General features: G+C 40.9%; 2 protein-coding genes across 4 annotated transcripts in view; one reads left to right on the forward strand and one right to left on the reverse strand.

The window, feature by feature from the left end:
• ELF1 (E74 like ETS transcription factor 1) overlaps window positions 1-2,564 on the reverse strand; it is a 90,108-nt gene extending 87,544 nt beyond the window's left edge. Inside the window, exon 1 of one of the 3 annotated variants that reach the window (XM_030450013.1) lies at window positions 2,411-2,564. The gene's annotated coding sequence lies outside the window, so the exon portion shown is untranslated. The remainder of the gene's footprint in view (window positions 1-2,410) is intronic. The other 2 variants (XM_030449979.1, XM_030449995.1) reach the window with 2 other exon arrangements.
• WBP4 (WW domain binding protein 4) lies at window positions 2,561-25,025 on the forward strand. The gene is made up of 10 exons (XM_030450023.1): window positions 2,561-2,648; window positions 6,833-6,905; window positions 8,373-8,435; window positions 8,535-8,658; window positions 9,444-9,659; window positions 10,570-10,616; window positions 14,643-14,709; window positions 16,150-16,304; window positions 17,357-17,595; window positions 20,038-25,025. Coding segments are annotated over exons 1-10 (1,194 nt in total). The 5' UTR covers window positions 2,561-2,646; the 3' UTR covers window positions 20,246-25,025.
• The last annotated feature ends 1,333 nt before the right edge of the window (window positions 25,026-26,358 follow it).

Consider the following 26,358-nt stretch of genomic DNA (forward strand, 5'->3'; position numbering starts at 1 on the left):
CAGACATTGACTTTTGTTCCAGATGGACGAGTTCAGTGTAACTCCAGAGCAGATCTCAGGGACCCAGAAAAAAAAACAGCCCACGCACGTAAACCTTTACAGGGAAATCTTATAGGAAAAGCAAGGGCTGCAAAATCCAATCTTCCATCCATCCCAGGAATGAAACTGCCTCTTCCTCTGTGTATAATTGTCTGCCTCATTCACATCACCTCTTCTCACTGCTGCCCAGCTGCTAGAGGGTGGCAAATGCTCCTCTGGATCATCGCTGGGCAGGAAAAACAGTGGCAGATCACATCATGACAGACACCCCCACTGCACACAGGTCCAGCATGGCCAGGTGAGCCTGGCATTTTCACAGCTTCTCAGCACTCTGTTTTGCAAACTTACCCATGGGGTAGGGCTGGGTGGGGTGCAGAGGTAGTAAGTGTATAGAATATAGAATATAAAGTACATAGAGATCACCTGCATCCACTGGGTGGCAGGCATGTTTCGCAGGATCCAGATACATTTATGTACAGACCTACACTAAAGGAACCTCTTAAATACTGTGCTCGTTCACTGCCTCAGAAGCAGCAGCAGAACAGACATTAAAAAAAAAACAACAAAAAACAAGAAACAAAACAAACAATACCCAAAAACTCCCCAGAAATCCCGCAGAGCAAACTTAACATATTCCACCTTCCCTTTCACACCAGCTTCTTGTCTGCAGTGCTGAGGTGTTCAGACTGTCCTGGCACCGGATGGTCTGAGCTGTGCAGACACATGGTGCCCCATGTCACTTCTGCAGGTGGGTGCCTGGTGGCACCGATGGTGACAGGGACCTTGCAAGAGTCCTCTGAAAGTCTCTGATGCAACAATCCATGTGGGAAGAGCAACGCCTGTAGAGGCCAAGCCTTCAGACCCTTCCCCAGCTTAACAAACTTCAAGGAGGGGGAATTTTTTTTTTTTATTATTTTTTTTTTTTTTTGGACTAACAGCTGTAAATGTGTTCGTGTCCATAAGCAGCTAAGTTTTAAAGTTCAGAGAAACATCAAAAGCTGGTGTTTTCCACAGATTTTCACTTAGCACCTAAAGCAGGAGAAGTGGCCATCAACCAAATTTCAACCCCGTGCATATTTTTTACAACCAACTTGTAAACTGCATAAAAACTACACTTATAATGGGAATGCTGACAAATGCATAACAACTGCAGTCAGCTATGACAGTCTGACCACAAGTCCTCCTTCAGAAAAAAAGCAACATTATGCGTCCCACTCCATTTTAAGGCTGCTCGATAGCAAGCTGGGGTGGGGGAGTGTGCAGTACACACGGGTACCTCCGCCTTAGCCTTTTGTTATCAATGTAAGCAACTCTTACTCCACTTATTTCCCACATGTTGAATGAGCCACCCCCTGGTTTTGCCATAAACAACCGGAGGGCCTCTTAAACCCATGACTCACTCTGCTGGCTTCTCCTCCACCCTTGTGCGCGACTATGGCAAAAAGGCTGCCAGCCGTAGTCGGGCGAATTAACATTATTTTTTTGGCGGCACCGTCGGGAAATAACTCACACAGCGTTTGGGGTTGGAACACAAACCCACTACGAGTTTTATTTCTGAGGGCAAACAGCTGAGGAGGGAGGGGTTCACCGCTTCACCACCCCCACCCGCCCGGAGGCACTGGAGGGACGAACACCCCCCCAAGAATCGCCAACACGGCCTCTCCGGGGCTGACATTTCGGGGGTGTCTGTAAGTGACAGTCCTGGGGCGCGGACCCCCCAACCACCCACCCCCCTCCCACTCCCCCGTTCCCACTCCCGTCCCGGGACAGCTCCGTCCCACGGCCCCGGACCCTCCGCCTCAGGCGCCGCGGCCTCCCCACGCCAAACGCCCCGCGCGCGCCCTCGCCCCCGCACCGCGGAGCCGCCGCTGCCCCGGGAGCGGGAAGAGAGAGAGAGGGAGGGAAGGAGGGAGGAAGGGAGGGAAGGAGAGAGACCGGCGGGGAAGGGAGAGCAGGGCAGGGCGGCGGCGAGTGGAGAAGGAGGAGGCGGCGGCGAAGTCTGCAGACAGCACCCCCCCGGCATACAGCGCCGCTTCAACTCCTCAGAAAGTTGGCAGAGGCGTCGGGCGGGACGGGGCGCCGCTGGCCGCGGACCGAGGGCGCGCACCGCCACCCTCCCACCCGGAGCCTGCCGCCGCCTCACCGGCCCCGTCGCACCCCTTCCCCACCCCCCCTCTCTGCGCACCTCCCGTCTCCCATAGGCGCGGCGGGGCAGGAACAGCCCGGCACGGGGTGCTGCCGGCGTCGGGCTCGAACCTGTGCCCAGCCAAGGCTCGCCCTCCCCCGCCGGTGAGAGGGAAGAGCCTCCTGGTGCCCCCGAACGCGGGGCTCGCCGCAAGGTGCGGCGCTCAGGCGGGCGGGTGGCACTCACCGAGCGGCGGCGACGGCTCCCTCGCCGAGCGGCTCCCCGCAGAGCGCTCGCCTCTCCCGGGGGCGGGGGAAGGCAGGAGGTGGGGAAGGGCGGGGGAGGAGGGAGAGCGCGGATTGAACCCTCCCGGCTGCCGTCGCCGTGCTCCCTCCCCCTCGCCCCGGTCCGCCCCAGCGGCGCGGCTGAGCAGCGAGCGGAGGGAACCGGCGCGGAGCGGCGGAGCGGCCGGGGAAGCGGCGATGTGAGTGCCGAGGGGACGGGGAGGAGCGGGCAGCGGCGGCCGCGCTTCTGCGCACAACTCCCCCTCCCTTAGGGCCGGGGTCGGACAGGGGCGGTAACGCGGGACGGGGGCGGTGGAGCCGGAGCCTGAGCCCGGTGTCCGCAGGCCGTGGGGAGGCCTTGGGGCAGGCGGGAGGCGGCCGTGCCCCAGCTGCGGCCGGCGACCCCCGCCTCGCTGAGGGGATTGTTTGTCTCTCGTCCCGGTCCCTTTTCTCCCGTGAGTCCTCTGCCTCCCTGTTGTTTGTTTCTGCTGCGCTTTCGGCCCCTTATCTCTCCCCGACACGCCGGGCAGCCTCGCCTCCCGCCGGAGGGGGACTTCACCGTGCTGGGGGATGGGGGGGATGTCGGACCCCCTCCCCAGCTGGCATCCTTAGGCTTTGGCTGTATTGACACCGGGTGAAGCAGATGTGGTAAAGAAATAAGCCGCGGATTTGGTGGCCACCGCTACCTCTTCCGAGTGTTTCAGTAGAAAACTTGTGTTAGTGCCTGACCACGTATGAGGGGATAAAAATCCAAGTTTCGATTTGTGTTGGCTAGGAATGTCATATGAATGGCATTTTCTTGTTTCTGTTACTTTCCAAGATGTTTTCCAGCTGAAAAAAAAAAACCACAAAAACAAAAACCCAGAGAACTAACCTAATAAAAAATATCTTTAGGGATCTTTCTGTGGGAAAGTATTTCATGGTCGTGTGAGCCTGTCTTGCAGACTGATGCTGCAAACAGCAGTGTTCTTAATTTTAGTTGCTGCTAAAATTATACTCGAGCAGTTTCTTGACCCAATTTATGTTGCTTTTTTTTTCTCTCCTAATTCTTATCATATTACTCCTGCCATAGCTTATATCCTCCGCCTCCATCTACAGCAGCAGACTTCTGCTCTCAGTAGATAGCCCCGACTTCAGATACTTAACTTTTGGAGCCTGACTCAGGCATTTCACTTTAGGTTCCCTGGAAGAGAAATAAATACCCACCGATGGAGTTTAATTTGCCTTTCAAATGCAAGTGGTCGTTTAGAGATGACTATCTCCACCTATTGACATGGAGAACTTCAGAAACTTTAGAAGTTAGAGTAGATGGGGTCTGAAAAGGCTGCCTGCCCTGACTTTCTTGTGCATTCTTGTATGTTAAAATATTTGGAGTGTTACCTTTCAAGTTACATAACTTGCAATTTAGAAATTGGCCAAGCCTGGCAAAGCAGATCCATGCAAATGATCCTCAGCACCAGCGTAAGTCAGGCAGAGCAGCTTCTATAAGCTCTGCTCTCAGATTGCTTTATGGAATGTTACGATTTTTATGTTGTTCAGAAGGGGCTAACTAGTAAATGTTAAAAGAAAATCACTGTTCTTAGTAGACATGCATTTCTTGCAAGTTGGTACCTGATTTCCAAGTGCGGTTGAAAGTTTACAGCAGCATGTGCAGGAGTTGCCCAGTACACATCTTTATCGGTGCTGCTCTGTTCCCAGTGTGCCCAGTAGCAGGGTGCCAAGCTGATTTGCTCTGCCAGCTGTGGAGAGTCAGGCTCTGAATGCACTTTGTCCGAACCCTTTCTGGGACGTAGAGCTTCCCAGTAAAACTCCCACACTGCTTGGGGAGGAGCAGAGCCTATGAAGCACTTCTAGCACCCCACTGAGGTGGGGTCTTGCTGCAGCTGCTGCTCCTTTCTGAACACTCCTCTTGGGTTTGCTCTCGTTGCAGCACAGTTGGTGCTTTGCAGGCTCCATCCTTGGCAGATGTTATTCAGTGGATATTTCGACTGAACTTGGTTTTTCTTTTGAGAGGTATAAACTAAAGAGGAAAAGCTTTCAAAGAATTACTCAGCATATAATAATCTTCAAGGTCATAAGTTGCAGAACTGAGACCATAATTTACAGAATAAACTCATAAAATCATGAATAAAACTCATAAAGAATAAAACTCATAAAATCATAAAATGCCATGATTTAAGACTCCCTGGACATCAGGTCTTCTGCAAAGAGTATCATTTACATTTATTTGATATGTAACAAAAGAGAGCCAGCTCCAGTCTTTATTAAAACCAACAGGAGATGAAGACAAGAGGCTTCTGTTGTCAAGACCTGGATTTGTACTCAAGTCCCAGGTTTGCCCTCAGGTTCTCCAACATAAAAACTTGATCTCTTCTTGTAGCTACAGTGTTTTGTGACAGATGTGATGTCCAGTAGTGTTTAGGGAGGAAATCAATGGGAAATACAGCTGTGCATATAGAGGCCATCACACCCTCAGGTCTTGACTGTTGCTGAGTGGAGCTGTGCAGCCTTAGTTCACGCCCTTACACTTGGTTCTGCAGAAGAGAAAGAGCCACCCCCCCTTAGATTAAACTTGGAAATACACAAATGTTCTTTTACCTCTGACACATGCAGTGAGGCTTTCTCACTGTTTGTTTTTGCTGTCAGAATTGGTCCACTACCTTGGGAAGGCTAACCCATCTTTTAGCTGGAAATTTATCTTGGATGATGTAGAAGAATTTAGAGACCTCATTTAGAGAATTCTGGAGCTACATCTCAAATAGCAAAAAGGTCTTTGAGGTTTTTCTGAGCTTTGAATTTCTCCCTCCCACTCATCTGGTTTTCCAGCCAGTGTTCCATTTCACAGGCTTTGGCTCTAGTACATTTTGACATACAAATCTCTAAAGCCTTTTAATTAAATGTGCGACTAAGTAATCACCCAGTTTTAAAGGACACCATTCAGGGATGAGCAGATTTCTGTTTAAATCGGGGGAAGCCCAGCTGCTTCTTCCTGGCTTTCCAGAAAATTGCTTGAAAAGATGCTACCACATTACTGCTTGTAGGTTGCTGTACTTCTGTAGAGTGTATCCTTCATGTTTACACTTTTAAATAATCATAGTCTCTTAAAAATTGTATTTTTACACTAAGCACTGGTGGGAGAGCATATTTTGGTACCTGCTTACATTTTTAAGAGGTGAGTCAGTCAGGTCCACTTCTGTTAGGAAAGATCTGCTCACATGTATCATAAGATTTAAGGCCGCGGTGTTGTGCATGGAAGAAGTTTTGTTTTTATTAAATAAAAATATCAGGGAGTATTTTCCTTGAACTCTGTACATTGGTCTTTATGCAGAAGGCAAAGATTAATTTTCTGGGCTGATCTTTGTTGATGTTCTCAGTGTAACACTGAATTGGTTTTGTTTTCGCCCCTCATTCTTTTTTTTACTTAAACCATCAGAATCTGTCCCTGTATTGTGTTCTGTTGTCCCAAAGCATTGCATCTTTTGCTGCATGCCAGAAATTGAATTATTTCTTCACAAGCCTCATCTGGCGTTAGAAAACAGTTTTTGATGAAGAGGGCTTGTTTGTTTTATCATTAAATACTTCATGTATTTATGTTCAGAGCTTTTGAGCTCTGGAGAGTTTTCCCCGAGTTACCACACATACCCAACTTATCTAAATTGCATGGTTCAGGAATACTCACATTTTTAGGCTGAAACATCCAAACAATTTATTGCTGTGTCTGTGACCCCAGAGGTCAGAATCTGTTCTAGGTTTCCCTGCAGTAGCTGATGTTGTACAGAACTTGTGCCTTTGTGTTGTTAAATTGAATGTGTAGAGTATCTGAAGTGGTGTTTGACATTAAATCCAAGTTTTACACATTAAAATGTTTATTTCATGTATTTTTAGGAAAAACGGTGCAGGTTGCCTGTTTCTGAGAGTTCTGTGTTTAATTAGGTTATCCAGAGCTGCTTTTGAATTTCTGGCTTGTATTGTTTTGCATTTCTTGTTCCTGCAGCTTCACCTCTATTGTAAAGAATTTGCGGTCTTTAGCGGTCAGATGGGCACAATCCTGGTATGGAACTGTGCTTTATGGCACACAGGAATCACTAAAGCTACACTTGCTTCCTCCCCATACTATGTTTTTGTTTAATAAAAAACAAAACAAAATGCCAAAATGACCCAAATGAGACTAAATTTCTTTTTTTTATTATTATTTTTCCTTTTGTTTTTTATTATTTTTCCTTTCTTTTTTTCTTTTTAAAATTTTTTTCCTTTTTTTTATTCTTTTTTTTTTCCTTTTATTGTTTTTTTTTCCTTTTTTTTTTTTTTAAATATACATATATATACATAGGCCTATGGCTTTGATTATTGTTTCAGATTATACATCTTTTTTTTCTCTCCCCAGGGCCGATTACTGGAAATCTCAGCCAAAAAAATTCTGCGATTACTGCAAGTGCTGGATAGCAGACAACAGACCTGTATGATGGTCTACCATATGATATTAATGTTTCTGAAATACTAAGAATTTGAATTACAGGCTTTAACATCATTTTAATAATCTCTTGATGCATGGAATTTGTTTTTAAAAAACACCTTTGTAATATTTGTGATGTTTAAAATATATTATGTGAGAGCCAGATACTTGTATACAAGATGGTGTTTGCTGTTCTGCTTGGCAGTACAGATAATAACTGAAATACCTGACCCTTCTTTTTTGTCAGGTTCTGTAAATTAATGTTTGATCTGTCTTGAAACTTTTCCCATGCCTTTGTATGCAAGTAGAAAGCAAAACCTGGCATCCATGCTGTTTATATATGGTAGGCCTGGTATAGCCAGCACTCTAAGCCTATAAAGCAGATTTCTTTCATTTCACACCATGCACAGAGTCATTACTGGGCTACAGACAGGTGTTCCTTACTCAGGGATGCCTTTTGGAGACCACCAGACCAATTGGTTTCTCACTTAGAAAATAAGTTTTGCATTTCTGACACAACGCCAAGGTTACTTCTGGATCTGAGCTTCATCTGGCTTACAATTAGATACCTGCAGTTCAGAATAAGTGAGAGCTAATTGGTTATGGTTACTTCTTGGAGTCCGTGAAGACAAACACACATTTAAGGAGGGGATTTGGGTAACTTAGAAAGTCTGGTTTTAAATGAGATGAATCATCCCCTGGAAATGCATCCTCTGCACATCAGATCATGCAGAGAAATTCTCGGGTTCCTAGGTCAGCCTCAGACACGTAACATTTGAACACCTAAGTTTGCCCAGGTGTTTTTTGTGAGAACCCCATGAGGACTTCCACTGTTGTACCTCTGGAGCTTCTGAACTCCCAGTTTCTACTGGCTTCAGCCTTTCTGAGAGCTTTTTGTCTTTCTGAGAGCTTTTTGGCTTGCACAATGTTCTGTTCTTAAGTTACCCAACTCTCCCACCTTGCTTTTCGCCCGTCTACCTCAGACCTGGACCTGCAGACTAATTTTAAGTTAATGGGATATCTGTGGAGCATGCTCTATTTAAGAACCATAGCTAATATTTGGAACACTAAATAAGCCATATTTTTTTTAAAAAGTTTGCATGAAAGAGAGGATAAAAATAGCATGAAGGGATGATACTTGGAAGCACAGCACAATGGGGGAGCCCAGATTACCTGTTACTTTTCTCTTATGTGTGTGCTGAACACATCATTTGAAATCTTTTAAATTGTAAAAACACAGACTAAGACATTTTGTCATACAATTTTGGAGTGTTGCTGATTTTTCATAATTTCTGTGTTCAGTGTTTCTTAGTGTTCCTGATCTCCTATAGCCATTTTATAGCTGTGGTGTTTGCTCTCAGTGTCTTCAGAAGAGGTTATATTTAGGCTTGTTCAAGTAAGTTTAGTCTAGCTAAACTTTAACTGAGATTAAGTAAATTAAAACTGTTTCTTGTTTTTTCTTGCTTTTAAGAGCATTGATTTTCATGAAAGAGGAAAGAATCATAAAGAAAATGTGGCAAAAAGAATTAGTGAGGTAACAGAGATATCTTACTTGCATGAATACTTATTTTTAATCTCTTTTATTAATAGATGTGTTTTAATTTATTCTCTTCAATTTTTTGTTTTGCTTTAGATTAAAAAGAAAAGCTTGGAAAAAGCAAAAGAAGAAGAAAACATGTCAAAAGAATTTGCAGCAATGGAGGAGGCAGCAATGAAAGCATATCAAGAGGATTTGAAAAGGCTTGGAATTAAGCCAGGTAGTTCATATAGCTGCCAGAGGATTAAAGACAGAATTGAAAGAATATTGAATTGCAATGGTTTTTCATAAATTAGGTTTTAGGAACATGAGAGGAGGCCTCCTGGACTACATTTGGTCATTTAAGGAAAAAAAACCTGCAAATTGCCAGTAGTAGAAGTTGGAGTACAGAATGTTTATAGCTGTGGTGTCCTCTGCTCCATGGAACGATCCGATTTGGGGTAGAAAACTTAAACAATGTGATAAAAATTAGGCTGTAATTGGTGCTTTGAATCAGCAGTGCAGCTTCCCTAAGTTAATTTTATGTTCCACTTTTGGCAATGGGAGACAAAGGTTCCAATTGAGGAGTAGAGGTTGGGTTCCTGCTGATGTCAAACAGTACAAATGAGAAACTCCTACTCAGCTTGCAGTTCAACAAGTACCTTTGTTCTGTCTGTGTGAAGACACATTATCCTTTTTAAAAAGTTTGTAGTTTCAGGCTCCTGTGGAAGCTGTCTCTTTCTTAACTCTTCTAGTTTCTTTTTTGGTGTTAAGTTAGAGCACAATGGTCCTTACCATTTTTCTCTTACGTTGCTTATCTGTTTATATTTGAACTTAGGATGTAATAGTAGTGCTGCAATGCAGATTTTTTATATAATATTTTAAGTTTACCTGCTCTGAGTGTAATACTACTGAGTGAAAATACTCAGAAAAACAAAACTTCCTATTTGCTGTTGCTCAAGAGTGACTGATATATAAGTTTAGATTATTACCCTTTCTTTAAAAAGGAGTATTATTTTCTTTAAGATGATGTAGGTCCCAGTTCAGCACAGAATAAAACACCGAGTAATGCAGTGGAAACTACAGGGAAGAAAGAAAAGAAAGAGAAGAAGGAAAAAAAGGAAAAGAAAGAAAAGAAAAAAAAGACATCTCAAGACACCTCAGTGCCAGCAAAAACAAAGGAGTGGGTGCAAGGATTCTCTCCTGAAGGCTATACATATTACTACAACACAAAAACAGGAGGTAAAAACTAGTGAGGACCAAAAGCAGTTATTGGATATAAGAAATTACTACCTTAATTTCTTTACTTTTCTGTTTCCTTGGCAGTAAACTAATTATTAAAATGTGACCATTTAGATGGAATTTTGATATTTAACATTCAAGACTCAGGCTTTCAGAAATTCAGACTGGTTTTGCTGTTTGATTAGTAAGGGGAGAATGCAGTAATTCCACAGTTTCTGGGAATGTTTAGCCTTTCAGAGGTTAAGTACACAAAAGATAGCTGTGTTTTTCCTAAAGAAGCTTTCTTATCAGAAATATGAAAATAAGTTGATTGTGCCCAAGTAAATGAAAGAGGTTTTGCATTGCTGTCTGATTGCAATCTGAGGGGTTTATTCCACATTCACAGGACTTATCTGACTGGCTTCTATTGAGGAGCTATGTGTTATGATCTACTTTAGAGCATAAAAGCAGCACTCTTTTATGATTAATGAGAATATTACAAACTGTTTCTTATAAATTTAAGGATTTACATTAGTATTTACCTGTCTTTCCTCATATAAGTTCTAAAAGGTAAAAATCTTGTGTGTTTAGTTTCTTCTGGCCCATCCTGCCATTGAAAAACAAACAAAACACCCAACAAACCAAACCACCTTTTTTGTACCAAAATTCCAGTCTCTATGTTTATTAACCATAGTTTAATAAAATCTGGGAGGTAGTTAGTCTGAGTAAAGCCAACTGTAGTTATGATACTTTGGTTTATTGTTCATACTATTTTTTGATGAAGAGTGGTTTATATTCCAGTGAGCTGTATCTGTAGAACTTGTTTGTATGGGTGCACAAATCAGTGTCAGACTCTTTAGATCTGCTTTTTCTAAATGTTGTTAAACATACACAGGATTGAATGATGTGTAAAATTATTTTCTTTTTTAAGAATCACAGTGGGAGAAACCTAAAGGATTCCAAGGCAACTCTCAAACGGTAATCAAAACCTGCTTTTCATATTATTTTTGTCCTTGTAAGCATGAGAAATAAGCTGTGCAATTTTCAAGTCTTTTGATAGCAGAAGATAAATCGTTTTCTCTTAGTAAACTCAGAAAAACAATTTGAATATATAGAAAGTTTTATGATGAAAACTTAAATTTGACTATACAAATCCTTTCTTGGTAATTTTTTTATCAATAGAGGAGAAATTATAGTGGTGTCTTTTTGCAGAATACTCTTTTTAAATGCTTCAGACTATAAAATTGAAATATCTGGAGAAATTCTAAATAAATTCTGTTCAACCTTTTGGATGAAATTTAATTTTAAAATTACACATTTGATATAGTTCAGATTTCTTTATATTAGGAAACACGGAGATTGCATTGTCAGATAGTTCCTTTGGTACTTTCCTCTGGTATTCATCACTCCACAAGACCAGAAATAGGATTTTTACAACAGTTCTGTGCAGTATACTTCCCCATTTTCAAGATAGGTGTCATAGGTACAGTATACTTTAAAGTCAGTGTTGTCTGATCATGTTGGGTTTTATGTTAGGGATCAAAAAAGCCTGGCTTTTTCTGAGTGTTTGACATTCTGTAGCTCTATATTGTCACATATAGAGCTATGCTTGGTACTGGGTTACTTAAAATCAGAGGAGAAAACAGTTATAATTTTTTTATTTTTAGGCAATTGAATCAATTAAAATGTACATGAAGTCTTGTCTGTGTTCCACCTCTTGTTAAGGCATTGTTTTATGTCAGAAATGTAAGCTTTTTCCATCCAGTGTTCATTCCCATGGGATTGCACAGCTCGTGTCAGAGCTGCCCATCAAATGCCACTCTGGCTTTGTCCTGTGGTTTTGTACAACTTGTTACCCACCACTTCAACTTTATATTTTCAGTCAGGGCGTAGCTTTGCAGTGCTTATAAGCCAATTGTACTGCAGCCTTCTGCTGAGAGAGGTGGTACTAGGACTTGTATGGTCCTTGATGCATATTTGCCCAGATAGTGAACCAGTTCAGGGAGTGAAGACATCAGAGTTTATGTTAGTGGTTTGTAGGCTTATGTCTTTGCATCAGTTCTCTGGGGAATCGGAGAAAAAGCAAAAGGAGAAGGAAAGGAAAAGGGAAAGCAGATGGAGGAGGGGAGGAGCTCCCTTCTTGGCAACAATTTGAAGTTATCTGGTCTTGGCTCTATCATTAGCACACACCTTCAGCCTCACATATCTCTAATAACACATGGCTGTATCTTGACAATCCTCCCTCACCCTGCTCAGTGACTTTGTGGTGTCTGGAGTTATTTTTGCTATTGCTAAAAACAAGTATTTGATTGCTCTCTTATTTAGTCAGAGCTAAAGCTATGGGAACATTCCAGATCTCTAACCAGGACTCACTACCCAGAAATTAAAGGACATGTTTGCAGTATAGATTGCAAGTGAGATTCACAGGCCTTCCTTGTATCACAGCATGTTACCTTGCAGTTCAGACTTCTTAAGAGGTGGAGGGGAGTAAGGAAAAGGCATCTCAAAGACTACCTACACCTTCAGGCAGACTGACACCATGCTTGTTAACATCCATGCAGTACAATTCCTAGTGTGCTTAGTGTCAAGTACCTGCTGAAAACCTCTGAGAACAAGGACTAAAATGCTCAGAATCTATTTAACAAAAAGGATAGGTTGCACATAAGGCTAGATTTTTGTCTGCTTACATGAAATAAATATGTGGAGACTAGCATGCTGAAACTCTGGAGAACTTTTTTCTTCCTCAAGGAAGCTTACTTACAGATGGCATTCTTGTCTTTATCTGCATGTACTGGTACCATTTTTCTTGTTTACAGAGCAGATGCAAGAACTTGAACTCCTGATTTTGTTGGCTTTTTTTTTAAAGCAAAGTTTTAATGAGTATTAAGCAAATGTATAGGTACATATGTGCAAAAGCCTATATATTTTTTATGTGTTTGTGCACACACATGTAATACTTATGCAAAAAATAGTGTATAGTGAAGGAGAGTAGATATACTACCTAATACAGGGGAGTGGGTAGTGTTAAGTACTTAAGGAGCAGTGCAGTAGTTGCACGTCTAAGTGTTGATAAAAATCAGGTTCTTAAGAAAGATGTTAATGTAATGACTTGTTATCCAGCTGTGGCTCATTCTGCAAAACATCTTTATTTTAACTACAGATCCTGAAAGATATCCTTGCAACTTTTGCTGCATTTCATGGAAAAACAGTGCTTTGTTGAACTCAGTGCTTTACTAATTAAGGAAATGCGTGGCATGCATTTCTGTGAGGTTTGCTTCTTTGTAGTTTTGGTGAAGATGTGTAGTGGGATTTTAGCAGTTTTGGGTTTGTTTGCATGTTTAATTTCGCAAGGCTAAATGCCAGGTCTTGCACCTGGGTCATAACAGCCCTGTGGTAAGCTACAGAGGGGAAAGTGTGGTTAGAGTGCTGTAAGTTGGGAAGGGACCAGGGGGTGTTGGGTGGTAGTTGACTCAATATGAGTCATCAGTGTGTGCAGGTGGCCGAGGAGGCCAGTGGCATCCTGGCTTGTGTTAGGAACACTGTGGCCATCAGGAATAGGGAGGTGATCATCCCTCTGTATTCAGCTCTGGTGAGGCCACATCTTGAGTACTGTGTTCAGTTCTGGGCACCTCACTATAGGTGGGACACAGAAGTGCTGGAGAGTGTCCAGAGAAGGGCAGCAAAGCTCATGAAGGGCCTGGAGCACAAGTCCTGTGAGGAGAGGCTGAGGGAGCTGAGGATGTTTAGTCTGGAGAAGAGGAGGTGAGAGGAGACCTCATCACTCTCTTCAGCTGCCTCAAGGGAGTTTGGAGCAAGGAGGGAAACAGCCTCCTCTCCTTAGAAAACTGTGACAAGACCAGAGGAAATGGATGTAAGCTGCACCAGGCTGGATGTTAGAAAATGTTTTTCCACTGAGAGGGTTGTCAGGCATTGGAATGGCCTGCCTGGGGCAGTGGTGGAGTCACCATCCCTGGAGACATTTAAAAGGTGTTTGGACCTTAAGGACATGGTTTAGTAGCTAGCTTATGGTGTTGGTCAGAGGTTGGACTGGATGATCTTGGAGGTCTCTTCCAACCTAAACATTCTGTGATTCTGTAATCCGTTACTGTATTTATTGGTACTGGTTTTCTATAGCCCTCAACAAAACCCTAAGACCCACAGAAATTTTTTTTTCTTGGTCTCTACTCAAAGCAATGACTAAACCCGGAAATATCAAGTTCGGGTGTTCACAGAATCACAGCATATGAGGAGTTGGAAGGGACCTCTAGAGATCATCAAGTCCAATCCCCCTGCCAAAGCAGAATCCCCTAGGGCAGGCCACACGGGAAGGCATCCAGGCAGGCAGTCTCAAAAGTCTCCAGAGAAGAAGATTCCACAACCTCTCTGAGCAGCAGCCAGAGTGCTCCATCACCCTCACAGCAGTTTTCTCCTCATGTTGAGGCAGAACTTCCTGTGTTGTAGCTTAAACCCATTATTCTCTGTCCTATTACTGAGCACCACCAAAAAGAGACTGACCCCTTCCCCTTGACACCCACCCCTCAGATATTTATAGACATTAAGAAGATCCCTTCTCAGCCTTCTTTCCACAAAGCTAAACAGCCCTACTTCTCAGTCTTTCTTCATAGGAGAGAATATAATGTTTTTATATAAATATAAAATAATAGGGAATATAACATTTTAATACTTTGAAAAATAAAAATCACATAAGTAATGGTCTTATGGCCTTTATTGTAGTTTGAACTATATGATAACCTTTACTATACTGCCTCATACTAATTATCCACAGCTTGAAAAAATTTCCTATATGCATCTGACATACTTAAGCTCAGCAATTTAATCTTATGTGAGGCAAAGGGAATGCTTTCTAAAAACTTTGGGGTTAAAGCTCTAAAACAGTAAGATTATCATGAGCAAAAAATACTCAAATGTTGAATAGCCTTTTAAGTGATGCTTTGGCTGATCTTTAAAACTCTTTTGTAATTATCTCCTTTATCTTTTTCTCAGGGAGCTGAGTGGGTAGAAGGTGTCACTGAAGATGGTCATACCTATTACTATAACACACAAACAGGAGGTAAGGAGACCTTGTTTACCATTTAAAACTGTTTTGGAAGAGAGGGTTTTCAGAGCAACATTTTAGTTTGAAAACAACTGCATTTTAAGTCCCTTACTAAGTTTTGTGGTTTTGAAGCTGTTACCTTAGTTGAAATACCCTTGTTGACGAAATCACTACTGGCTTTGTAGCTGTGTTGTCAGTGTGCATACATTTAGGTATCATAGGTGTCATAGTTTGAGTATGAGGATCTAAAGAAGGAGGCCTTTCAGACTCTTGAGAGGGGCAGAACTCTTGAAGGGGGGGGGTAATAGGGAATAATTCTGTCCTGTGGTTTTTGGTATTTTTTTGTCTTTTTTAGACATTCAAATTACAATTCTAAACTACATGTTCTTCCTTTCTATGTATGTATAGAAATTATAGGAAGGAAACCAGAAAGGGACAGGATTTTGTTTTGACAGGTATGTAGGACTGAAAAAGAATGTCCTAAACATTCCCTCTTGCTGACATAGCATTAGTAAGAGTCCTGAATCTTACTTCCTACTTCTTTCCCCATTTTCTTTTCTTACATGGGGAATTTTGTGGTAACTTCCTCAGAACATGCATCTGTTTTCTAAATCTGTTTTGAATCATTTTCAGGTCAGTGGTGCCTCTCTGGAAAGTAAGGGATTTTATGCTGGCTATGAGTTTCCCTTCTGCTGTTGAGTATGAAGTGGCATTCCTGAGCATGCCAAGAATAGAAAAAAAAAACAAACCCAAAACCTAAGCCTTTCCATTTTTCAGCATGCCACCCCCTGCTAAAATGATTTGTGATTCTTTTATTTTGAAAGGGAAGTTAGATGCTGATTATTTTTAAATATTGCCTTCTAAGTTCAGATACATTTTATGCTTTTGCTGGAATACCACCTTCTCACTGAAAATGAGGTTATATCCTGTAGGTAGTTTCGTGTCTTTCCAGAATAATGTTTGTGTTTCCTTGTTTACTTGACAGCTATTTTATCAAAGACCTAATGTTACCAGGTAAGGTAGCACAGGGAATGATCAGCCTGGAGGGCTGAGGATCACATCTAGCTTTCTTGACCTTATCTTGTCTTTGTGATCAATGGACAACTCAGATCACACAGGCATCTCCAGAGGGCAATTCATCTGCCCTGTGTTAGGGTGAGAGGGGCTTCTGCCTTGTGGGCTGCAGTTTGCTGTGTGTGATACTTCTCACAACAAGCTTTATTTTATCAGCAGTTAAGTCTGCTGTCATGATAGTATCTCTGCTGGGAAGTGAAATGTTATCTTTCTGATTATGTTTATTAAAGCAAACACACCACCCAGAGGCAGGAGCCTTGTGCTAAATTATTTGCTGTATTTTTGTGTAAGGCAGCGGTGCTTCTGAAAGATAAAGTTGTCAAAGAAGAGCAGATCAGAATCAGAAGTATGAATAATGTGGTTATTGCATCTCTTGGACAGTATCCACATGGGAGAAACCAGCTGGGTTTGTTTCATCTTCAAATGAGAAGAGCCACAAGAATTCCGAAGAGCTTGGAGAAACAGATTCCAAAGCATCTGAATCAGACTCAGAAGACAGTGAAAATGATGCACAGAGTTCAGAAACAAATGTCAAGGTAAGTTCTCTCTACAGGTTAATTTTACAAACAGTATTAGTTTTCTAGCATAGGTGACTTATGGTTTATCTCTTGTGATGGGCTGTACCCATCATAATGACATTAGTAAAACTTTGTGCTTGTTTGAAGAGTAAAATGAATCTTTATTCAATTATTTGGCCCAGTAGAGGTACTGCTCCAGGATAGAAAAGGTGGTGTTTCCATTAGCCCACCAGAAGTAGATTGAATTCTATAAGAAATGTGATGGGTGGGTCAAGGGTTGGACTAGATGATCTCTGAGGTCCCTTCCAACCTGGCTAATTCTATGATTCTATGATTCTATGTTCTCTGAGAAGGATCACTGTCATCTCTCTGAAATAATCCACTAAATTATTTGGATTTCAGTGTGAGGATATGATTTCTAACCTTCAGTAGTAAATGTGACTGCCAGGAGACCCTCAGGGAATGCCTTTGACTGAAAATGACATGGTTGTAGTTTCCTGATTGAGAAAAACATCGGCAGCACATAGAAGAAAATCTGGACAAATTATGTAGTTTTGTCTTCAGATTTCAAAATTAAGATAAAAGATGTGATTATGGCTCTAGTTGGGTCAGGTTTTTTTTCTGAAACTGATAGCACAGAACAGGAAGAGCCAGTTTAAAAATAAAATGCATTCACAGCTAGGTGTTAATTCTAAAATATGTATTTTTGTATCACTGTGTGTCATTATAAACTACCACTCAGTATTATCTGTAAAGTGTATCTTGGCACAAAAAGCTTTTATGTGAATTTTTGCTTCTTTTTTTTTTTAAAGTAAGTTTGTACTGACTGTTGCTTGCTAACTTCAGTCTTGATAAATGGGATTTTCCACCTCCAGCTTTTTTCAGCTGTGTGTGATGAAAGCTTAAGGAGATAAATATAAGGATTTTATTACAATGTCAGTTTCTTGTTTCAAGTTACTCTAGGTTGAAAAATATTAATAATAGACAATAGTAAATAAAAGATATAAAATAAAGCTACATTGTGGTTTTATTTAGGCATTTTTGCTTAAGGTGGGTTTTTTCCTCTTTAGAGGAAAGGAGGTAAAGGCGAAGAATCAGAGGAAGGGAAAAAATCTCCGAGAGCTAAAAAGCTAAGTCCTTATGGGAAGTGGAGAGCAGTTACATCAGAAGTAACTGTTGATAAAGAGGAGAGTACATCAGCTTCCCAGGAAACCTCCAGTGATGCACCCAGCACAACCAACCCTTATGGAAAATGGAAAGCAATTAATCAGGAAGGAGAAGAGGAAGAAGAAGAAGAAGAAGAACCAGGGTGAGGATCTTTTAATCCTAGTTATTTTCACTGTATTTGTTTCCAGAATACTTGTTTTCTGAGCTGAAGCTTTTTCTTCTGAGTTCTGCAGCAACAGTGGTTATAAGCATAGCCCAAATACAGTTCTTTCCACAGTGATTATTTTAAGTAATATCTCTCCATGTCAGATTGTGGTGGTGTTTTGGTTTTAGTGTAGAAGTTCACTGTGAGTACAAAGTAAATTAAAGTTATTTACAGGATCCCTGTTATCCATCATTTTTCTCAGAGACTGAGTATCAACTATTTAAATGTAGTTACTCTAAGCTTATATTCATTAACATCATCTCCTTCAACAATCTGGATCAGCTGCCTCAGGAGCCCTTGTGACTGCTTTTTGAACTGCTTCCAGCCTTGCAACAGCATAGGCAGCTTTCTCATGGCCTCCAGCTTCCAGGCTAAATTCTGGGTATTTTTCTGATGAGTAATTAGTTGGGCTAAATCTGCCTGGAGTTCAACATCCATCTTGATCTTCTAGGGCCAGCAGCAACCTGGTCTTTATCATACTGGGTTAGGATTGCTTTGAATTCCTTCCCCATGGGATCAATGGTTGCTGAAATAATGATTATGTTTTTTCAGATTGAACAATTTCTACCTAAGCCAGGTATGTTTGGCTGAGTTATTTCATAAGGGGTGAATCATTTCTCACTCTGTGGTATTTTACTGACTCCCAGCTGTTCATTTGAAGGACACAGCCTAAAAGACACTTGAAATTTTTTGTCTTAACTTTCACCCAGTATTGCAGTTATAAGATGAGTTGAACTGTTTTTCTTGTTCCCTCTTTTCCCTCATTTTAAAACAAAAGTTAAGCATAACTAAATCAAAATCCACTACAACCTTTTCTGTTGTCACTCTGAGTAAGTCCTGGAAGCTCTTGCAATGTGGTGGGAGACACTTTCTGCAATGATTTAAATGAGATCAAAGACAAAACATACATAGTCTAGTTATGCCCATGTTAAATCTGGAAGCTCTCTCTCTCTCACGTGATCTGCATATACTGCAGATGTTTTCATGAGATGCATCTGTTCAGGAGGAGTTTGTTTCATTTTGTTTGATGGCTCATTTTCTGGTAAAGCATGCTGTCTTTAATAGCCAGTTTCTGGTTATGGAGCCCTCTAGGAGTCTGGAAGAATTAGGTTTAGGAGAATTAAATCAGTCTTTTCCCTCATACTCACCCCATTCTCGGGCATTTTAATTCTAAATTAGTCAGTATATACACTTTTGACACTGAATTAATTAAGCACTGGTACACTTCTTGGCAATGATGTCACTTGATGAGTTCACCATGTGCCTCCTGCATCAGGCCAGCTAACTGATCACTGACTCCAGAGCCAATAAATATGCTCAGGATTTTTGGGAAATACTGTTCAATAAGAAGTGATTTCAGCTACCAGAACTGATGCATCAGTCTGCACATTAACATACAGGCTTGATAAATACACACGTAAAGGAGACAAATACAGTTGTCATTATTTACTTCAAATTGAGACTATGCACAGTGCCAACCACTTTCAGAAAGTTTACATTTTAGGGATACTGCAGCAGTCACATTTTCTTGACTTGCAGGCATTCTCATGGCTCTTTTTTAGGTGCTTGAGCTGTCCCACGTCTTCCTTGAAGCATGATCTCTAACTCTGTGTAGCACACAAGCTGACCTCAGTCTAACACTCCGTAGAACTGAAAGATTTCTTGTATAGATTGGCCAGGAGTACAACGTATATCTCTCTGCAGTAGTGGTAGGCTGGTATGATTCCTGAGGGACTTGTGATTTAGATAATTTTCTGTGAGCTGTAAGGTTGTTCTCCATCATGTGTTTGTGCCACAAATCATCCCTGTAGAACACAGTATTTTGCTGCTGACCTCCTAAAACTGATTGGTCACTTTTAGAAGGGTGGCTTTGGTTTGTTCAGACCAAAATTATCTGTGATCCTGTCTTCCACAGCTGCTGCTTCCAACTTGGGGTCATTGGCTGCAGAGAGCAGCCTGCTCTCTGTTCTGTCATGCAGATGCTCAAGGATGGACACCTGCAGGAGAACTACTCAGTAGAGTTTCAGCTAATTACTCACTCACTACTGTCTTTCAGCATTCTTAGCTTTACATATGCAGTCCTGTTGTCTTTCACATAACTATTTACATGATGAATTCCTTGGCTCATGGTGTAAGCTCTAGAGAGAATGAAGTCTTAGTTTTCTATTTTTTGTACCAACCCACACAGAAGAAACAAAGAACATGGTTTATTTTCTTGATGCCTGTCATGATTATGATCTTGGCCAGAAGACTGGATCTTGGGTGGAAGAGTTCATCTACCTCAAAGCTTTAACAATTAAATATGGTTGTGACTGTCTTCAGTACATCTTGTTTTCTGTATGTGCATTAACCCTGTTGTGTTTTCCTCTCTTCTCCCAGTGAAAAAGTGGACCTGGAGCTTCCTACTACAGAGAATGAGAATGTACTGCCTCCAGTGATAGAGGTTCCAGAAGATGAGACAGTGATATTTAAAGAGAAGACAGTCACCTCCCTTGGAGACCTGACTGAAGGGGTGCCAACATTTAAAAAGAGGAAATTTGAAAATGGAAAATCTAGGAATTTAAGACAAAGACTAAGTGATCAGTAATACTTAACAATATATTTTAGATTCTGTTTAAGCTAGAGTGAATCAAAAGTTTAATATTTTAAACAGGCTTTTATAAAGAAAATGTTGGATAGAAATTAAGGATTTATAGGTATGAAAATGTGAGTTTTAATATTTTTTTATTTCGTTTTGATGTGATTGATTTTGGAATGGAATTTTGTGTTTTATTCCTTACGCAATATTGTAAATACATTTATTTTTTATTTTAACCATGCCATCTAAGTTTGATTTGCTCTGTCTGTGCTGTTTTAGATACATCGTGTAAGGTTTTTTACTCCTTTTCTAAGTATGGGAGAATGCAAGAATCCTTAATCTGGGAAAAATTATGCAGACCTTTTATTTTTACGGAGAAACTAAGTTAGTGGCATTTACCAGAGAGTAAAATTGCCCCCTAAGATTGGTTATGTGGAGTAGGTTTCTAACTATTGAGTAAAAATGCTGTGCTTAATAACCTTTGGCTAGCAGCTTGCAAAAGAGTAGGTGGTGAGAATGACAACATTTCAGAGATAATTTTAACACATCAGTGCCACTTATTTCAGATGACATTCTGAAAGAAATCATAAATGTTTTAAACCTCTGAAGAAGAGTTAAACCTGTTAAATCTTAACTTTAAGAGCACCAGAGCCACCCTTGTTGGAGCAGGTACTTTTGTGGTGTCTTCCTTGTGTTTTGCTTTACTAATGTCTCTGCTTGAATTATTCTTTCTTACAAATTAAGTTTTCCTTTTTTGGTTTTCCTTCTTGTTTTCTTTTTCTTTCTCTTTCCCTGGATAAAATCCCAATTGCCTGCTACTTTCATGAACAAAAAGTACTCCACAGACCTGGAGCAGCATACAGCACCTCTTTTGAGGCTGGTGGGTATATTCTGTTGGTACAAGGAGTCTGTGTTGGGATAGTTGCAGTGTTTGCTAAGCTGAGGGGGGCTAAGAGTATTGCAGCCTAATTGAGCTCAGTGCCATAGGAGAGGAAGACAAAAATGGATGAGTAGAGCTGATGACTGTGCTGTCCATGATGGCCTGGACATTTTCTTAGTGATTGTAGATTTGTTTTCTTCACTTGGTGGTGGGGTTGGTCTGCATTTAGATTCATTGGCTGCATAAAGATACAGCTACAATCACTGCTTCTCTTGGTATCAAGAAGAGGACCATAGAGGTGCCAATCACAAATCCATTAAAAAATATTTCTCTTTTCCTAATGCTCATTTACAGTGTTTTGTTTTGGAGAGTCTCAGTCAAAAACAGAGGGGACAGTTAAGAATTAGTAAAGCCCAGCTACAGCAAAATAAGTTGGTAGCTTCTGATCTTGAACTCACTGAGAAAACACCTGCTAATCTGTTGGATCAGTGGAGAAAGGAGAGCAAGACAGAGAATTTGGTGTACGTTGTATTACAAAGGAAGCTGACGTTCCTTTTCCTATTCTGCAGTGTTGTCTTCTGTGTATAGAAGGGAATTAAATATTCTATTTAATCCCATGTGTTTCTTTGGCTTCATCAAGGTTGTATCTTCTGATGGTTTTGTTGATAAATTTCAAAGTTTCCTGTAATATCTAGCACTGGATTGCCATTTAGATGTGCAAGATGCATGCTGGATGCTCTCAGAGTCATGGATGCAGGGATATACAGCATACACCACATGAAAGACTTCATATGCAAGGCTAGAATGAAAATATCCTTTTTAAAAAAGCATGTTTTTCAGGTTTTATTCTTACTCTTACTCGAACATGACTTCTAGTAGGTTGGAGCCTGCTCTAACTTGAAGCCTCTGTGCACTTGTGACGAGTTTACACTCAATATTTACCAAATAATACAAGTATTACATTTCAAAGAAGCAGCTTTTCTTCCTCTTTACTCCCATGTCTTTCCTGAAGCACATAAAGCATCTTGGTCTGGCAGGACCTTCATGCTCCACTAACACTCTTCATCCCTTGCAGCCCGAGTTTGCCTCAGCTCTGTGTTCAAGGAAGATTAAGGCCACACGTGATGTCACTAATACTTCCTTAGCATATTGGAAAACCCTTGGTACACCCCTAAACCACATTTGCCTTTCACATGACTGCATCATGCTGTCTGTTGTGGGTGCCCTGTGATTCACCAGTACAACCAGCTCTTTCTGCTGCTTTGCTGTTGCCAGCTGCTGAGTTAACAGCTGACCATGCTTTCCTCACACACACTTTTTTTTTCCTTATAAATTCGTTTGGTACTCATGCTGCTTCTGTTATTTCAAGCCCAAAGTATGTTAATTTCTTTCTGATCTCTGTAAAGTGATTTTGTTGTTTCCCAGTGCGTTTTTTATACAGTGGTATAACTCTTTTGTAGGCTCCACTTTTAATATCCTGTGGGGAGGAGGTCTCTCCTCTTTTTAGTGAGTGCCTCTTTTCTTAAAAATGTTTTGTCACGTTGAAAGAGTCCTAGGAAGTGATTTTACAGATTTGTAACTAAATTATTCAAGCAGATGTTTAAAAACCTCTGAAAATAGAAGCGCTCAAAACTTTTTTTTGTTCAGGAGCTGTTAGTTATAGTAAGAACCAAAGGTCTTTGCCAAGTACTGTGTTTAACAGAAAAACCAAAACAATTACGTACATCAGGGAAAAAAAAGTTTTCTTTGTTCACTACTAGTAAAGTTCATTTAAATACCACATGCTTGCTTTTGCTTTCCAAAGCCTGAATTTCACAAAGAAATATAGTGCTTTCCTCCCCAATATTTCTCCAAGTACTTTTCAAGAGACCTGTTTATTGTTTTTCCTTAGGTGTAAATGATAATAAGGGCCAGTTGAATAAAATTTGAGATACCAAGAGCCACTGTTTTAATTTTGCACCATGCTATGGTTCAGTTTCCATATTGTGTATCTAAACCAAGTATTTTCAATACAAATACACTGCCTCGTGTGAGATTTAAGACAGATGCTGCTTTTCCAGGACATCTGTTCTACACCAATCTCCCTCCCTTCTGTGAACTGCCCTTCAGAATCTTCTGCCTTTGGAATTTGGTGTAGGATTCTTCTTGGTTATTACCAAAATTATGCTTCTCATCTGCTAAGCCTTCCTTGGGCTGCACTGGCTTTTGGAATGTTCCATTTACTGTTTCAGAAGAACAGTTTTCTGACTGATCAATTTTCTATCATGCAGCATGTTGTTACCTGCTTGCCTGTTTTTATTGTAAGCTTGCTGAATGCCGCCTGCATCATAGCTACTATTAGCAACACAAGAAGGAAAATTCAGAGAGAAGGCAGAGTCACTGCAAGTCCTGATGATAATTTATTTTGTGTGGTTTTGAGAAAGTCAATTCAGGGCTCTGTGTTCTTTTTGCCTGCCTCACCTTTCACCTCTCTCATCTGTTTTACAAGCTTCACAGTGCAGGACACTTATTTTGGTGTGTGTGTTTTCACACTAGGGCTGGCCTGAAGTCAGTGATGTGTTTAGAAGCAAAGATATTGCATAGACAAAAAAAGGAAGTTCCTGTGTTGGGCATTTGTTATGCCAGGCGTTGTGCAGAGACCTCCTGCTCAATTTGACTGGGGTTATAGAATAATCCTTGTTCCTGTTTAGGTTAATGCAAATTTTAACCCTTCACCTGGGAATTTGTAGACTGAAATCCAGACTTTCCCAAAAAGGTAAAGTTTGTTTTGTAGACAAAATCTTTTCTCAATCATAATCCAATCCAAATATTCAGATATAGAAGGTGGTAGAATGGATTGTAACATGGAGCTAAGTTAAATTCACTAACCTATGTGTGCATAAAACCATTTCACCTTAAAGATGTTATTTCAGTGCATATTTTGGCATCTCAGAAAAGGAGTAAAAAATTGTTGCACGTCGCTTCGTTTCTTTGATTTGCTTTTTGAGTTATGCTGCCTCTTTTTTTGTCATTATTTGTGTCTTCTTCAAACTGTCTTCCTCTGGTATTCCTATATATGCAAATCTACACCTCACTGCTGTGCTGCCTTCCTAGTGTCCACCTTCCCCTTTTCCCCCTGCTCTACTGAGATCTCTGGAAAGCTTCACACCGTGTTATGTAGGACACGGAGTCTCCAGAGCCCAGCTTGGGCCAGGCACTTCTGCTGCCTCTTTGTGTCATGCCCTGAGGAGGTACAACCTTAGGGATGTTCTGACAGCACACAAGGAATTTCCAGACATGTGCTCTTTTGGTTTTCATGAGAATTTGTTTTCCAGAGACAGATTTCATTCCATTCCTCCCCACAGCAGCCCTTAAATCCTTTCCCTCCCTGGTACTAAAGCTGTTTGCTTTCTGCTATCTGCTGTGGCAACCCTTGGGTGCTGCTTTGTCAGCCCTATCTCTTTAGTATCTCTTGTATCTACCTCTGAAGTCCTCTTACCTTCTACCTGCTAAATTATTTAACTTAAAAAATTACGTTAACCATTGTGTGATTAACAAGTTGAGCTTTGTCAAACGTTTCGGGATATAGCTTGAATTAAAGTTTCTGTACAAGGCAAAAAGTGCTGCAAATAATAACCTGGAAAATGCTGGAGGATTTGCCCTAGAGGATTGCCAGAGAACTTCAGCTTGTGCAGATCTGGTTTACAGACCACAGGCTGAAGACTGAACTTGAATGGCTTGCTTAAGTGAAGATACAATGAAGAACAGTGGGGTGAATGAAAAGCACTTGCTTTAGTTCTTAAGTATAGTCTCCAAAGTTAAACAGCTGGATTCTCTTTAACAACTGCTCAGATGAAATTACAAAATATTGCAAGCTCTTGAAGTGGAATTTATATGAAAATACCAAATAAAGTTTTCATTTGAACAGTCGGTATTATTGTTCATCTATTCAAGGGTTTTGGACAACCTGAGATTTATGGGTGCATGTTCTGTTAAAAATGGGACTGGGGGTATATAGAAAGCAAAATAGGCATTTGTATGTGGAAATGCTTCTTAAATACTTCTATCTTGTGGTCCATCAGAATAGTGTTTGGTTGCTTTCCACTAGGGCATTAAGCAGTTACTGAAATTTATTTTATTCTGTTCATTATTGATAACACACAACCTGGGTTTAAATTCCTAATTTAAAATGTCAGATAGGAGTTCAGGTAAGGTTTGCTGTAGTTACTGTTTAGTAACATTCAGAATCTGGCTGGATATATAAACTTCTTGATGGTAACATTGAGTCAATAGCCTTCATATTTGCAGGTCTTGAGAATGATGAGCAATGCCCTGAGAGTGAGAGACTGGCAGCTTTAAGAGGTGGGGAATGCATGTAAATTATTCCATGACATCTCATTTACTTAAAAAAAAAATAAATTATAAACATGACCTTTTGGTAACCTTTTTAAACAAAATTATGTTTTTGTATAATTAAGCAGCTAGAAAAAAATAAGTGATGATCCAGGCAGACAGTTCTGCCATACTAGGAAATAAGTTTTGTTGGTTTTTTTTTTCCTTTTAGCTAAATGAAAGCAAGCAGCTTGCTGCTTCAAGTGAATAAATTCCTGTGTAGTTCCAGGATTTCTGAGACGTTCCCTTGAGTATTCATTGATGGTAAAATGAAAGTAATCAAAGTGTGGTACCAGGGCTGCACTTCTTAGGCAGAGGATAAGCATTCATCTTTTCACTGTCATTAAGAGTGCGACTTTCAGGCTCAGCTTTTATCTGGTTTTCTTCTTTGATGGGAGAAGTGCTGCTGCTCAAGACCACAGCAGAGAAATGAAAGAGATCCAAGAAATGTGTTTCACATCATCCAACAAGAGCTGGAGAGATGGAAGTTGCTGCCTTGCACCAGCTGCAAATCCTCATCACAGAATCGTAGAATTGGCTGGGTTAGAAGGGACCTCTGATATCACCAAGTCCAACTCTTGATCCACTGCCGCTGCAGTTACCAGCCCATGGCACTGAGTGCCACATCCAGTCTCTTTTTAAATATCTCCAGGGATGGAGAATCCACTACTTCCCTGGGCAGCCCATTCCAATGCCTGATCACCCTCTATAAAGAAATTCTTTCTAATATTCAACCTCAATCATGATGCCCAAGGTCTGGGTTCTGCTGACAGCTGCTGGTGAGGGGAAGCCAGGCAGGCAGGTGGGGTTTGCTCTGTTTGCTGTAACACAATCTGACAAGTAAGAAGCTGCAGGAGAAAGGTGTTCCTGC

Source organism: Calypte anna, chromosome 1 (assembly GCF_003957555.1).
Source record: "Calypte anna isolate BGI_N300 chromosome 1, bCalAnn1_v1.p, whole genome shotgun sequence".
Taxonomy (NCBI): domain Eukaryota; kingdom Metazoa; phylum Chordata; class Aves; order Apodiformes; family Trochilidae; genus Calypte; species Calypte anna.

Coding starts and splice junctions, on each gene's coding strand:
- WBP4 (XM_030450023.1), top strand. Junction 6,906..8,372: donor GGATAGCAGACAACAGACCT/GTATGATGGTCT, acceptor CTTGCTTTTAAG/AGCATTGATTTTCATGAAAG. Junction 9,660..10,569: donor CTACAACACAAAAACAGGAG/GTAAAAACTAGT, acceptor TTCTTTTTTAAG/AATCACAGTGGGAGAAACCT.